At 37.0% G+C, this 12,395-nt stretch overlaps 1 protein-coding gene across 1 annotated transcript in view; it reads left to right on the forward strand.

Moving 5' to 3' along the window:
- ESYT3 (extended synaptotagmin 3) overlaps positions 1-12,395 on the forward strand; it is an 82,610-nt gene that overhangs the window by 46,114 nt on the left and 24,101 nt on the right. Inside the window, exons 8-11 of the mRNA XM_051985625.1 lie at positions 488-608; positions 5,208-5,378; positions 10,038-10,120; positions 11,796-11,844. Coding sequence (XP_051841585.1) covers positions 488-608; positions 5,208-5,378; positions 10,038-10,120; positions 11,796-11,844 — 424 coding nt within the window. The remainder of the gene's footprint in view (positions 1-487; positions 609-5,207; positions 5,379-10,037; positions 10,121-11,795; positions 11,845-12,395) is intronic.

Below are 12,395 nucleotides of genomic sequence, written 5' to 3' on the forward strand. Positions count from 1 at the left end.
TGTCTGAGGTCACATGGCTAATATGTAGTCCTAGATATTAAGAGTAAATTTTCCTAAGGCATATGTTTTAGTGTTGAACTTCTTCCTAAAACTACTTTGGCTTAAAGTTGCTTTTTCAACTATCTCTGATATAACTTTCATATTCTTAACATCAGACAATATGAATATAAATAGTTCATCTAGGGGAAGTTGAGTGAACAAATTGGAAAAATTCAAAAGATTACGTTATGTGTTATAATTTCCTCCTTTGTCTGGCCCTGTCGAGAGGGCAGCTGGCTGTGCCTAATTGGGCTAAGAGATCATAGGGCACTATAAATAATCCACAATTGCAGATAAGTGCAAATCAATTTTACAATCATGACAGCAATGATTATAATTTTGTTCATAATTCAGAGGGTCAGAGAATTTGAGATGTGCAAATAAAAGTATATCATCTGTGATGGGCATGACCATCAGCATCACAGCTTATATTCCTATTGCCCCCCAGTGACGTGTCGGACAGCATATTTGAAGACCTCATTGCTGCACACCTTGTGTTGCCAAACAGAGTGACAGTCCCTGTGAAGAAAGGGCTGAATATAACCAACCTCCGGTTCCCACTACCTTGCGTGAGTGTCCAATTCAGGCCTTTATAGAGAGAGGGGAAGGAGAAATCAGGCCAAACCACATTTGGCACAGAGGGTATTCAGTTCATGATGTAGTCTGGCCTCGTTCTAGGAGAAGCTGGACATGATTTTGTCATGTGTGAGACTCTTTTTTTTTGTTCTTTCATGGGAAGAATGTTGTAATTTACATAAAACAACGGAGGAGAAAAGTTCTTTCACAGGGAAGAAAAAATCCTTTTTTTTTCCTATTTCTATTTTTTTTTTGCTCTTATATCACCTTTATTCACCAGATATATCCTTCCATTCTCTCCTACACAGAAAGCCATTTATAATAATGAAAGCTAGATATTAAAAAAAAAAAGAATAAAAAGCAATGGAACAAAATTAACCAAACACATTTACTGCATCTAATAATGTGCATGCAGTGTTCCCCAACCATAGTTCCCCACTTCAGCCAACTGTGGAGGGAGATGGATTTCACTTCTTTTCTTTTTGAAGCCAATCTTGATCACTGCAATTACAGAATTAATTTTGTTTTATTTTTTTAGATTGTTGTGGTCATATATGTGGCTTTCCTGGTTCTACTTCCTTCATTTGCATCAGTCAGTTCATCTGAGTTCTTTGCTTCTATGGATCAGAAGCTATCCTTTAACCTAGAAGATTTTTTTTATTATATAAGCACAAAGAGACCTTTCTTTGTGTAGTTATTTGTTGTTGTTCAGTTGTTTATAATTGTAACTCTTTGTGACTCCCTTTGAGGTTTTTTTGGCAAAGATACTGGAATGGTTTTCCATTTCCTTCTCCAGTTCGTTATAGAGATGAGGAAACTGAAGCAAACAAGATTAAATGACTTGCTTAGGGTCATATAGCTAGTAAGTAGTAGAGGCTGGAATTTGAATTCAGGTGTTCTTGACTCTAAGTCTGACACTCTGCTGCCTCCACCCCCACCCCACTTGTGTAGTAATGATATAGAAACCTGTCCTTTTCTGGCCTCTCTGATCTACCAAAGACATACCTGGGAAGAGAATCTAGTGGCTTCCCAGTTAAGGGGATTATTTGGTCCACTACCTTGTCAGATTTTACAAAGTGAGAAGCACAGCACACCTGTGAAGGAAAGGAATGAGGAAATGTCTTCCTGAGTTTTAAGTTCAATCTCATCTTTCTTCTTTGTCCACTGTACCTCCTTGTAGGGAGGTTATGATCCCTGACCCTTGGAGTTAATTAACCATCCTTTCACATTATCAGATTTAGTTAGATTAGTTCAGCTGAAGTCTCATTTTCATTCTCACCTATCCCTTGGCAAATATCTTTTAATCCTTCTTGCCACTCTAAAGCTACTGTTTATTTATTCTAAGACTTTATTTACCTTCTCTCAGTCTTGATAACTGCTTTATTTGTCCTTCTCAGTGAATTTCCTTCTAGTGGTATCTGAATTCTTATTGGACAGCTTTCTTGTTTATATCATCTTGCCAAAAATGTATACATTCATTGTTCATATTTGGGCACCATCTTGCTCACTTTAAAATATCTTATTGAAATACTTCTCCCTCCTCTCAGATCTCCCAGTATAAAGCTCAAGAATGTGGAAACATAATGGAAAGAACCTAGATTTGTTGTCAACAGATCTGGTTTTAAATCATGCCATTTGCTGGCTATCTTGTCCTCAACAACTAGCACCACCTTTTTGGACCTCAGTTTTCTTATTGGTGATGGAGACTAAGTAATCTTTAATGTCTTTTCCAACTTGAACATTTCTTGAATATTTATGAATATGATTGAAGTTAAAGTACAGGACTACCTAGGCGAGATGCAATCTCTAAATTGAAAGAAGGAATTGGTCCAACTGCCTTAGAAGAAGTTTTGTTACCTCTTAAGCTAATGAAATCATCCAATCACATTCACTTAACCCAGAGAAATTCAACAGCTGTTAGTATATAATTGCTTATTTAAACATTATGATACCACTACTTGTTATCATGTAACAGACATCAAAACAATTGACAACTCATTAAAAAAACTTAAGAGGAAGTTTTTGAAAAATTAATAGACTTAAATTAAAAGTTCTACTTTATAACAGTTCTAACTATTGCACTTAAAATTCAATACTTTGATTTATTCTTGGGGTGATCATATGTATAATTCTTCTCTAGGTCCTCATTCTATGTAACTCTTTAAATATACATATTTAACATTTTGTTCTTTTCCAATTATATGTAGAAACAATTTTTAACATTCATTTCTTTTAAGTTTTGAGTTACAAATTCTTAACCCTTTCCCTTTTCTTCTACCTTTATTGAGAAAACAATCAATTAACAATTAAGAAACAAGTTAAAATGTATAAAATTCAATATAAGATGGCAACTTAGTGTCCCACTCACAAGGAAAAATCATTTTAGGCAAATAAGTATCACAGTGGATAAAGTATCAGGCCTAAAAGCAGGAAGATTCATCTTTCTGAGTTTAAATCTGACCAAGGAAACTTACTAGCTGTGTGAACTGAGCAAGCTACTTAACCTTGATTGCCTCGGTTTCTTCATCTGTAAAATGAGATAGAGAAGGAAATGGCAAACCCTTCCAATATCTTGGTCAAGAAAATCATAGCTATCATTACAAAAAGTTGGATGAAACTGAACAACAACAAATTTCCCACTTCACTGTCCATCTTACCTATCCGAGTGCTGATTTTCATTCATCTGTGACATGCCACAGTCAATCATGCATTACATGAGCAGTGACCTTACTGTATTTGGTTCAACATATAAGCATGAAAGAGGACAATATAATAATAACCCTCCCTTTCTGAACTGAAATCCAGCCCTACATAATCTCAAATAAATTAACTATGCCTGCCTCTTTTTAAAGTTAAATTTTATCTTTTTCAAGTGGCAAAAATCCATGTTCCTTTCCTCCTACCCACTCACCCCAGCTGAGAAAAAAAACAAAGCAAAATTACTGTGGCAAACATGTATAGTCAACAAAACAAATTACCACTTGTCATTTTTCCTAGTGGATAGAGGAATAGACTCTATCCAATGTGTGACTTATTCCACCTCTTTCCCTACAAGAAAAAAACCCAGTCTTGCCTTTGATTTGCTATGTGATTATAGGCAAGATACTCTGAACCAATTAGGAATATTCAAAAAAGATTATATCCTTGGACCCAATGAAAAATGTTTTTTAATGTTACTGTGTTTATCCATTTTAAACAAAGATTTCTCTTTATTTAAAAAGATAATAAAGGCCATAGTTCTGGTCTGTGTTTTAAAAGACTGATCTCATTGGAACCATGTGACAAAAGCATCACTGCCACCTCACTGCAATTTACTCTTACTTCAGGCAAAATTATCTAGGAAGAAACAAATCAACACTGGCCAAGCAATGTTATAATAAAGGTCTCCTAACTAAATCAGCCTTTTGATATTGCTTCTTCAATGTACTTCTACTTGGAAGGACAAATAAGGAAACATACATAGAATTGGCTGATTTTAAAAAATCATTTGGTTAGAAAAGTGTTGGGGGAACTAAGCAGTCAGGACTGTTGCTCGCCAAATAATCCAGTTGGTGGGGTTTCCTTCACTCAAATAATAGACATGTTACATGAAAGCAATAGAAAAGTCTGCAGCCCCTTCTCCGTTTTTGTAGCTATTCTTACTACTAGACTGGTCAGGGAATGTTTTATGAAAGAGAGGGAATTTGATTAAAATAAAAAAAATTCATTTGGCATCTCCTATTTAGAAGGCACTGAATTTGAACTATATCTTGGATAAGAAGTATTTAGATAAGTATAGAAAATGACAAAAAGATCATTTTAAGGAGAAAAAAGTAGAACAAGGAAAATGTAGAACAAGGACATACTATGTAATGGTTTAGTAATGTTAGCATATGTATATAGCCCTTTGAAATTTAAAAAAAAAAACTATGCTTTTAAAAAAATTTTGCTAGGTAGTTAAGTAGTATATTAGGTAGAATGCTGGGCCTGAAATCAAGAAAACTCATCTCCCTGAGTTTAAATCTGGACTCAGACATTTATTAGCTGGTCACTTAACTCTGTTTACTTCAATTCCTCATCTGGAACTGATCTGGAAAGGAAATAGCAAACAACTCCACTATCTTTGCCACAACTGAAAAACAACTGAATAACATTTGATTTGTTGCTCAAAACCCTGTGAATTTAGCTACTACAAGTATTAATCCCATTTTCCAGAAGAGACTGAGTCTCTCTCAGATTAATTGCTTCACCTAGATACTAAGTATCTAAGGTAGAATTTGAATTTAGACTCTCCCTATCCCCTACTTCATAATTCTTTCCATTGCAACAAATTGCATTTTAGTATCCCTTTCTTTCTTTTGCTAGTTACATTTAAATTAGTTCTGCAACATGCCTCAGATAACAGCAGGGGTATGCTAGAGGTGCTGGGAAAGAAGGCAATTGAGTTTAAAATTTTGCTGTTTTAGTCACCAGCAGATACTTGAGAATTGGCTGTCATAAGAATCAAATGCTGGTACATACTTCCTAATAGTTTGGAGGGGTTTTTAAGAGATATTCTGTCAACTTGGCATATATGTGTGTTTGTATGTGTGTGTGTGGGGGGTGTTTTTCAGGGAGTTATCAGAGTTTACTTGTTGGAGGCTGAAAAATTAGAACGAAAAGATGGTTTCCTGGGGTTGAAAGGAAAGTCAGATCCATATGCTCAGGTGACTATTGGCCTCCAAAATTTCCGGAGCAAGACTGTCTACAGGAACTTGAACCCTACCTGGAATGAAGTTTTTGAGGTAAGAATATCCTCAGAATCTCATCTTTTAATCTTCTGAATCTGACTATTTTTCTAGCTCTCTGTAGCCTTCTGCCTCTCAAAGTACAATCTTACTGTATGTAAACCAATACAAGTTTGCTTAGTATTCCTCCTTTCTCTCTCAATTCTCCTATGTTCCTGATGCCTTTATGTGATTTCTCTACCTAATAATTATAATAATAGCCAACATTTATATAGCATCTACTATGTTCCAGGCACTGTACTAAATGCTGTGCAAATATTATTTCAATTGATCCTCATAACAACTCTGGGAGATAAAGACTATTATCACTCCCATTTTACAAATGAAGAAATTGAGGTTAGCAAAGGTTAAATGACTTATGAAATGTCACCCAGCTAGTGAGTGTCCAAGGATGTATTTGAATTCAGGTCTCCTTGACTTCAGATTTGGTACTGCATTCACTGTACCCCTTTAGCTACCCAATTTTCCAGAAGACTGCCCTTTCTGAGTTCCATTTCATATTCTAAATCATTTCCAGACTTTTTTCTTTTCTTTTCTTTTCTTTTCTTTTCTTTTCTTTTCTTTTGGAAGTCCCTAACCTTATCCCCACCCTGCTATCCTTATAACTTTCCTAATCTTTTATATTTAATAGCCTCAGGATTCTGACCTCTGCTTTTCAATGTCATGACTAGCTAATTTGATTAATCCTAGTATATTAATAGGGAAGGGCTATCCTGTCCTCCTGCAACATTTGTACTTCACAGTGATTTTATGCAGATAAGTCCCACTTTTATTACTTAACCCAGAGCACTAAATCTTTGAATTTATGTTAGGAATTTCTGACCACAGAGAAAGAAGGTGGTGGCAAGTAGGTCAAGGACAACCCTCAAGAGAATTGTGAAATAGACAAAATTTGCTTTCATTGTCTTCTGTCTCTTGCTTTTTATTTTTATTAACTCTTTGAACCCTTTTGGTTCCACCTGCTTTTAATACTTTATAACTTCCTCATCATCAAAGTGTATAAAGCCTTTATCTGGAATTTATAGCATGACTTAGATAGAGATCCACAGAGCAAAAAGCAGCATTGAGAGTCTATCTGGTCCTGTCCTATCCTGTCTTGAAGCTGATTGTCCCTACCGTTCAAGAAAAAGCTAGCCATTCTCTTCTAGAAGAGACTCACCACCTCCCTCATCCATCCAAGCCAGTTTCAAGCCCTAAGAGTTAAGGAGTTCTTTCATGATAAACCCAAAGCTTTCCTACCTAAAAGGAGCTTCAGTCAGTAGGAGACCCAGGAGGATTTTCTGGCATCAAGACTTTATTACATTACATGAATAGGGCTGCTGGCTGGCCTTTGGTCAGTCTGACCAAAGCTGTATTATCTTTTCCTAGGGAAGGAGCAAGACAATATATCATGAAATAGTGACATAGGGCCAATGTATCAAGGTACTTTTGAACGAATATTTGGAGGTGACCCAAGGAGGTAGGTTTGCCAATCACTTCCAACACTGAAAGTTGGCACAAGGGAGAATGTGGGGTTGGGATTCATTGCACAATACTGGGGTTGGTGTTGACAGAGCTATTGAATAGACATAGATTTAGCTTTATTTCTTCCTCATACCCTGTGGGAATATCAAACTTCTAGAGGATACCAGCACTTTGTCCCTTAAATCCCTTTGTTATTTCTCCCAGGAATTTTTTTTTGCATTCTAAGCCTCTACTCTTATTATGGAATAAGAATGGTTATTCCTTGTCTAAGGAATGACAAATATGAGTCAATTATTTGTTTATGTATGTGACTGATGGGGAACCCATCATTATTTTATGAAGTAGAGATCTCTCTCTGAGTGAAACCAAGGCTCAGGGCCTTGTTCAGTTGAACAAACATTCAAATGCCTACTACATTCCAGGCGCTAAACTAGTTCATGGGGATATCAAGTTGAAAATCAATAGTCCCCCACTCTCAAAAAGTATATAAATGAGGACAGGACACATGTAAACATGATACAAACTATAATGCACTTGGGGCTGAGCATAGATTCAGACAAATCAACAAGCATTAGAAATCCAAGCAGAAACATGACAGCCTCTGCCCTTAAGGTCTTATATTTTAGGTGGGGGGGGGGGGGAATACATAAAAGTAAGCTGAAAAATATAGAAGGTGGGAATGGTAGAGATGTTATAGAGGATCAAGACTGGAGCCTAAAGAGAGAAAAAGAGACAGCTTATCTGATTGTTTTCCATAACATGGAGGTTGAGAGGAGCTAATCAATCAGGGTCTATAGGGGAATGTGGACTTCTATCATGAGAAGTCCAAGGGTAGAGTGAATTCCCAGGGCATGGTATATTAAAATTAAAAGAGTCAAGAATGGGGCTCTTTTTATAAAGAATAAGTTAGTTTGAGATGACTAGAGGGATGGGGGCAGGATTTAGATACATGAGGGAATCTGGGGCTTCTATTAGATATGCTATTGGAGTTCTTCATTCTTGAAGAAACTTTGTGAGTAGTAGTGCCCCATTGGGGAGCCAACTGGACCTAACAGTTGGCAACACACCTCCTTTCTTTCTTTTACTTTTTTCTTCTTTCTTCTTTTCCTTCCCTTCCCTCTGTCTACATAGGGTCCAATCTGTGTGTTCTCTGCCCAAAAGAATGTAAGTTTTGGTCACTGAATCTCACAAGATATTTTACATCTATTTTAATTTATATTTTATTTATATTTATAGCCAGGTTTAAGGCCTAGATTTCTATCTTGAGGATCATGCCTTAAACCCAAATCATTTGACTCTCATTAGTTGTCAACAGTGGGTTGACAAGCCCCACTTGGTTATTATGTAAGCCCTCATTAGTTAAGAGTGAATATAAATAACAATTGTTTCTGGTTTTTGACTAGATAAAAGAGGCCATTCTCTACTTTATTTTTTACCTAGCATTAATCATTTATTAGGCATTACCTCAGTCAGACTGAGACTTGTTAAAGACTTTAGCTTAAAAAGACCAAGATCTCTCAATGCATCTGGGACCATCTCCAGTCCTCCTGATCCAGATCTGTCCACTGGACTCAAGTGGTTCTGGAGAGGAAAGTAAGGCAGATGACCTTTGCACAGTCCTCCCTCACTTCAATCCAATTCACTTGCATGTCATGGCATCACTTCCCTGATGTCATGCTCCTCTTTAAGAATGAAGGACAGACCAAATCATTATTAATCAGAGAAATACAAATTAAGACAACTCTGAGATACCACTACACACCTGTCAGATTGGCTAGAGTGACAGGGAAAGATAATGTGGAATGTTGGAGGGGATGTGGGAAAACAGGGACACTGGTACATTGTTGGTGGAATTGTGAACATATCCAGCCATTCTGGAGAACAATTTGGAACTATGCTCAAAAAGTTATCAGAATGAAGGATAGGGGCAGCTAGGTAGCACATTGAATAGAGAACCAGCCCTGAAATCAGGAGGATCTGAGTTCAAATCTGGCCTCAGACACTTAACACATCCTAGCTGTGTGACCCTGGGTGAGTCACTTAACCCCAATTGCCTCAGCAAAAAAAGCAAAAAAAAAAAGACAAACAACAATTAATAAGCAGTTCAACCTACTTTGCCTGTGTGAGACAAGTCCTGTCTGCCATGAGTCTGTGAAGCTTCTCCCTTCTCCCATTTAGCAGATCTTAATCACTGGAGGACATCAACAACACAGAGACTAAAAATGAATCTTCTGAAAGCTACTATTCCCTTTTTCTTCAGTGAATCTCCTATTAGTTGATTGATATCACATTATTAGAATTTTGGATCTAGAATCAAGATTTTAAAACTGGAAGGAATTTGAGACATCATAAGATCAGAGAGTAAGAGCTGAGAGGGTACCTAACGTCCCTTTACCCTCATTTTATAGAAAAAACTGAGACCCAGAGCAGAAGTCAATGTCCCAAGGTCAAGTAATTAGCTGGTACCTGTCCTTCCTCCTTGTTATAATGACTATGATTCTTTGAGGTATTCTCCCTTAGCAAAAATAACCTAGAGAGAAAGCAAGTCCCAATTCTCTCTTTCTGCCCATACCCTACATTCTTCAAAAATAAAAACCTTTGTTTTCTTTCTCCCTGTCTTTGAGATTTCTCCTCTTTTCCCATCCCCAATAAGAATGGAAGTATCCCACAGAGCAATGAGACATAGACTTAGGGACCTGAGAGAAAATTTCCTCTGGCTGTATATTAAGGAAAATTATTTTGCTTCTTGGCCAGTTTCTTCATCTGAATAATGAAGAGTTTGAACTAGCTGATCCCTAAGGCCTACACCAGCTTTATATCATAAGATCTTACTTTTCTGGGGGAAAGTTACCTGATAGCAGTTACCTGAGTTCTAGACATTCTGACCAGTGCCTGGCATTAGATATCAGGTATGACAGCTTTGAGGAAAGCCTCTTGGTTGTCCTCAGCTCTCTTTCCAAGAAGAGATTATCTCCATATATCTTGTAAAGCATGCAGATCTTTTGTGAAATAACCGTGTCACATAAACCAAAATCATGTATATATGAGTGACGGGAACAGTTATTAGGCACGTGGGTGGGGTGGGGAAAGGCCAAATCTATTTTCCTTCCACTTACCAGGGAAGTTGCTGTAACTCCTCAGGATATGCTTCTACAAATTGCACTGTCAAGGAAACCTTTTCTCTTTCTGAAGTTTATAGTTTATGAAGTCCCGGGGCAGGACCTGGAAGTGGATTTGTATGATGAAGATACAGATAAAGATGACTTTCTGGGCAGGTGAGGATAACTCTAGAGTGGGTCCACAATGGAATACTTCCTTTAATCAGGCTAACTATCACTTCAGGGGAACCAGGACTCTGAACTAAGGAATTCAGGGATTTGGATTTTGGTTGTTACCTTTCTCCATTAGAAAACTATCATTTCTGGAGCAGCTAGATGGTGCAGTGGATAGAGCATCAGCCCTGAAGTCAGGAGGACCTGAGTTCAAATGTGACCCCAGACACTTAACACTTCCTAGCTGTGTGATCCTGAGCAAGTACTTAACCCCAATTGCCTCAGGAAAGAAAGAAAAAAGAAAAGAAAAGAAAACTGTCATTTCTGAAGCCTAATGATTTATTTCTAATCTGAGCTATTAGGAAAGCTAAGGCTGGTAAATTGAGTCTGGGAGTTCTGGAATCCATAAGAGCTAAAGCCAATCAGGTGTCTATGCTAAATCTAGCACCAATATGATAAACCAGTAGAAGGAAAGAGACTATCAGACTGCCTAAGGAAGAACAGATTGACCCAGCTTGGAAATAGGACAGTTCAGAATTTCCATCACAATCAGCAGTGGGGTCAAGTTCTTGAGGGGCCTATACTCTTATTCTGGACAAGATAGGAAGATCTAATCTCTTCTTTATTATTATTATTATTATTACTATATTGGGCTTTTTTCTGATTACACATCTAAAATACACATTTCTTTATGAATCATATTGGGAAAAGATGTAATCTCAAATAAATAAATAAATGAAAATTCAACCCTATACCTTTCAACTCCTGAGATATTTTATACATCTCCAGCATCCTGTTCTTTATCTCCAATGTGCCTTGACTCAAAAACAAAATACAAAACACAAAAATCACCCAAAAAATCCAAAGGTAATTATCCCCTAGTTTCCTAGACCTCAGTTTCCTCATTTGGAAAATGAGGGAAGAATAAAGGTCTTCTAAGCTTCCTTTTAGCTCTTAGTATATGATTCCACCCCTATACCCATATGCATCCCTGCTACTTGGGGGACTCTAGGTTAGTTCAAATAAATGGTGTTTCTGGCCTCCTCCAAAACCTGCTTCCTTAATGCCTGTGGTCTTAGAACTGCAGCCAACTGAGCAATTCTTTGCCAAGCCCACTTGTACATGAGAACTACTGTGTGAATTTACATAAATATTTGCATGAAACTTATCTGAGCTTTTATTTTAGACATACTTGGAGATAAAATGTGGCCACTTTGCAAAACTACTTTAGCATAAGTCTTTTTACCTTCTTACCCTTCCCTCATTGTTTTATTTATTTTTTTTATTTGTTCAGCTGCTTTTAAGTCATGTCCAACTCTTCATGACCCCATTTGGGATTTTTTTGGCAAAGATACTGAAATTGTTTGCTATTTCCTTCTCCAATTGATTTTAGAAATGAGGAACAAAGGCAAATAGGGTTAAATGACTTGTCCAGTGTCATGCAGCAGTTAAGTTTCTTAAGCTAAATTTGAACTCCTGAAGATAAGTCTTTCTGAATCCAATCCTAGTGCTCTATCTGCTGCACCACCTAGCTGCATCCTTCCCTCACTATAATTAGCCAAAGGCAGAAAGTGAGGAATAGATTTGTGGTGAAAAGAAACTAGCAGTTTAAGGGGGAAATAGCCAAGACACTCTAGGAGCCTGAAATAGATCATCAAAGTTCCTTTTCGTCTTCCAGCCTCCAGATCAACCTTGGAGATGTCATGAAGAACTGTGTGGTGGATGAGGTAAAAACTTTGGCCTGGAACCCATGGTATGACTCAGAATCAGAAGAGGTCAATAGCTCAGAGACCTTTTCCCCTCCAACCTGACAGTGAGTGTAGTTTTAGAACTGAATTATGAGGATGGACCCCAGTTACCTCAGTTTAACTGATATGACCTTTTTCTTCTGAGACAGATAGACATGATGAACCTATGTCTTATAAGGACAACACTGTTATAGATAGGTACAAGTGGTTCTTAACTTTACACAAACTTTAAAAAAAATATGTTTTGCTAAGTGTTTTTCAATATAATTGGGTTCCTTGATAAGCTTATGTATTTTATTTTATGCATTTAAAAGCATTTTGGGGAGTCACAAGATTGTCAAAGGGGTACATAGCATAAAAAGATTGAACTCAGATTTAGCAGAAATTTCATTGGGAAAATTGTCAGGAACAAAAACTATTCTCTTTCTGTTTTTGTTTTTCTCTTTCTTCTCTCTCTTCTCTCTACCAGTCTCTCTTCTCTACCCATCTCTAACTTTTTTTTTAACTTTATTTTATTTTATTTGGTGAGA

This window comes from Antechinus flavipes, chromosome 3 (genome assembly GCF_016432865.1).
Source record: "Antechinus flavipes isolate AdamAnt ecotype Samford, QLD, Australia chromosome 3, AdamAnt_v2, whole genome shotgun sequence".
Lineage (NCBI taxonomy): Eukaryota > Metazoa > Chordata > Mammalia > Dasyuromorphia > Dasyuridae > Antechinus > Antechinus flavipes.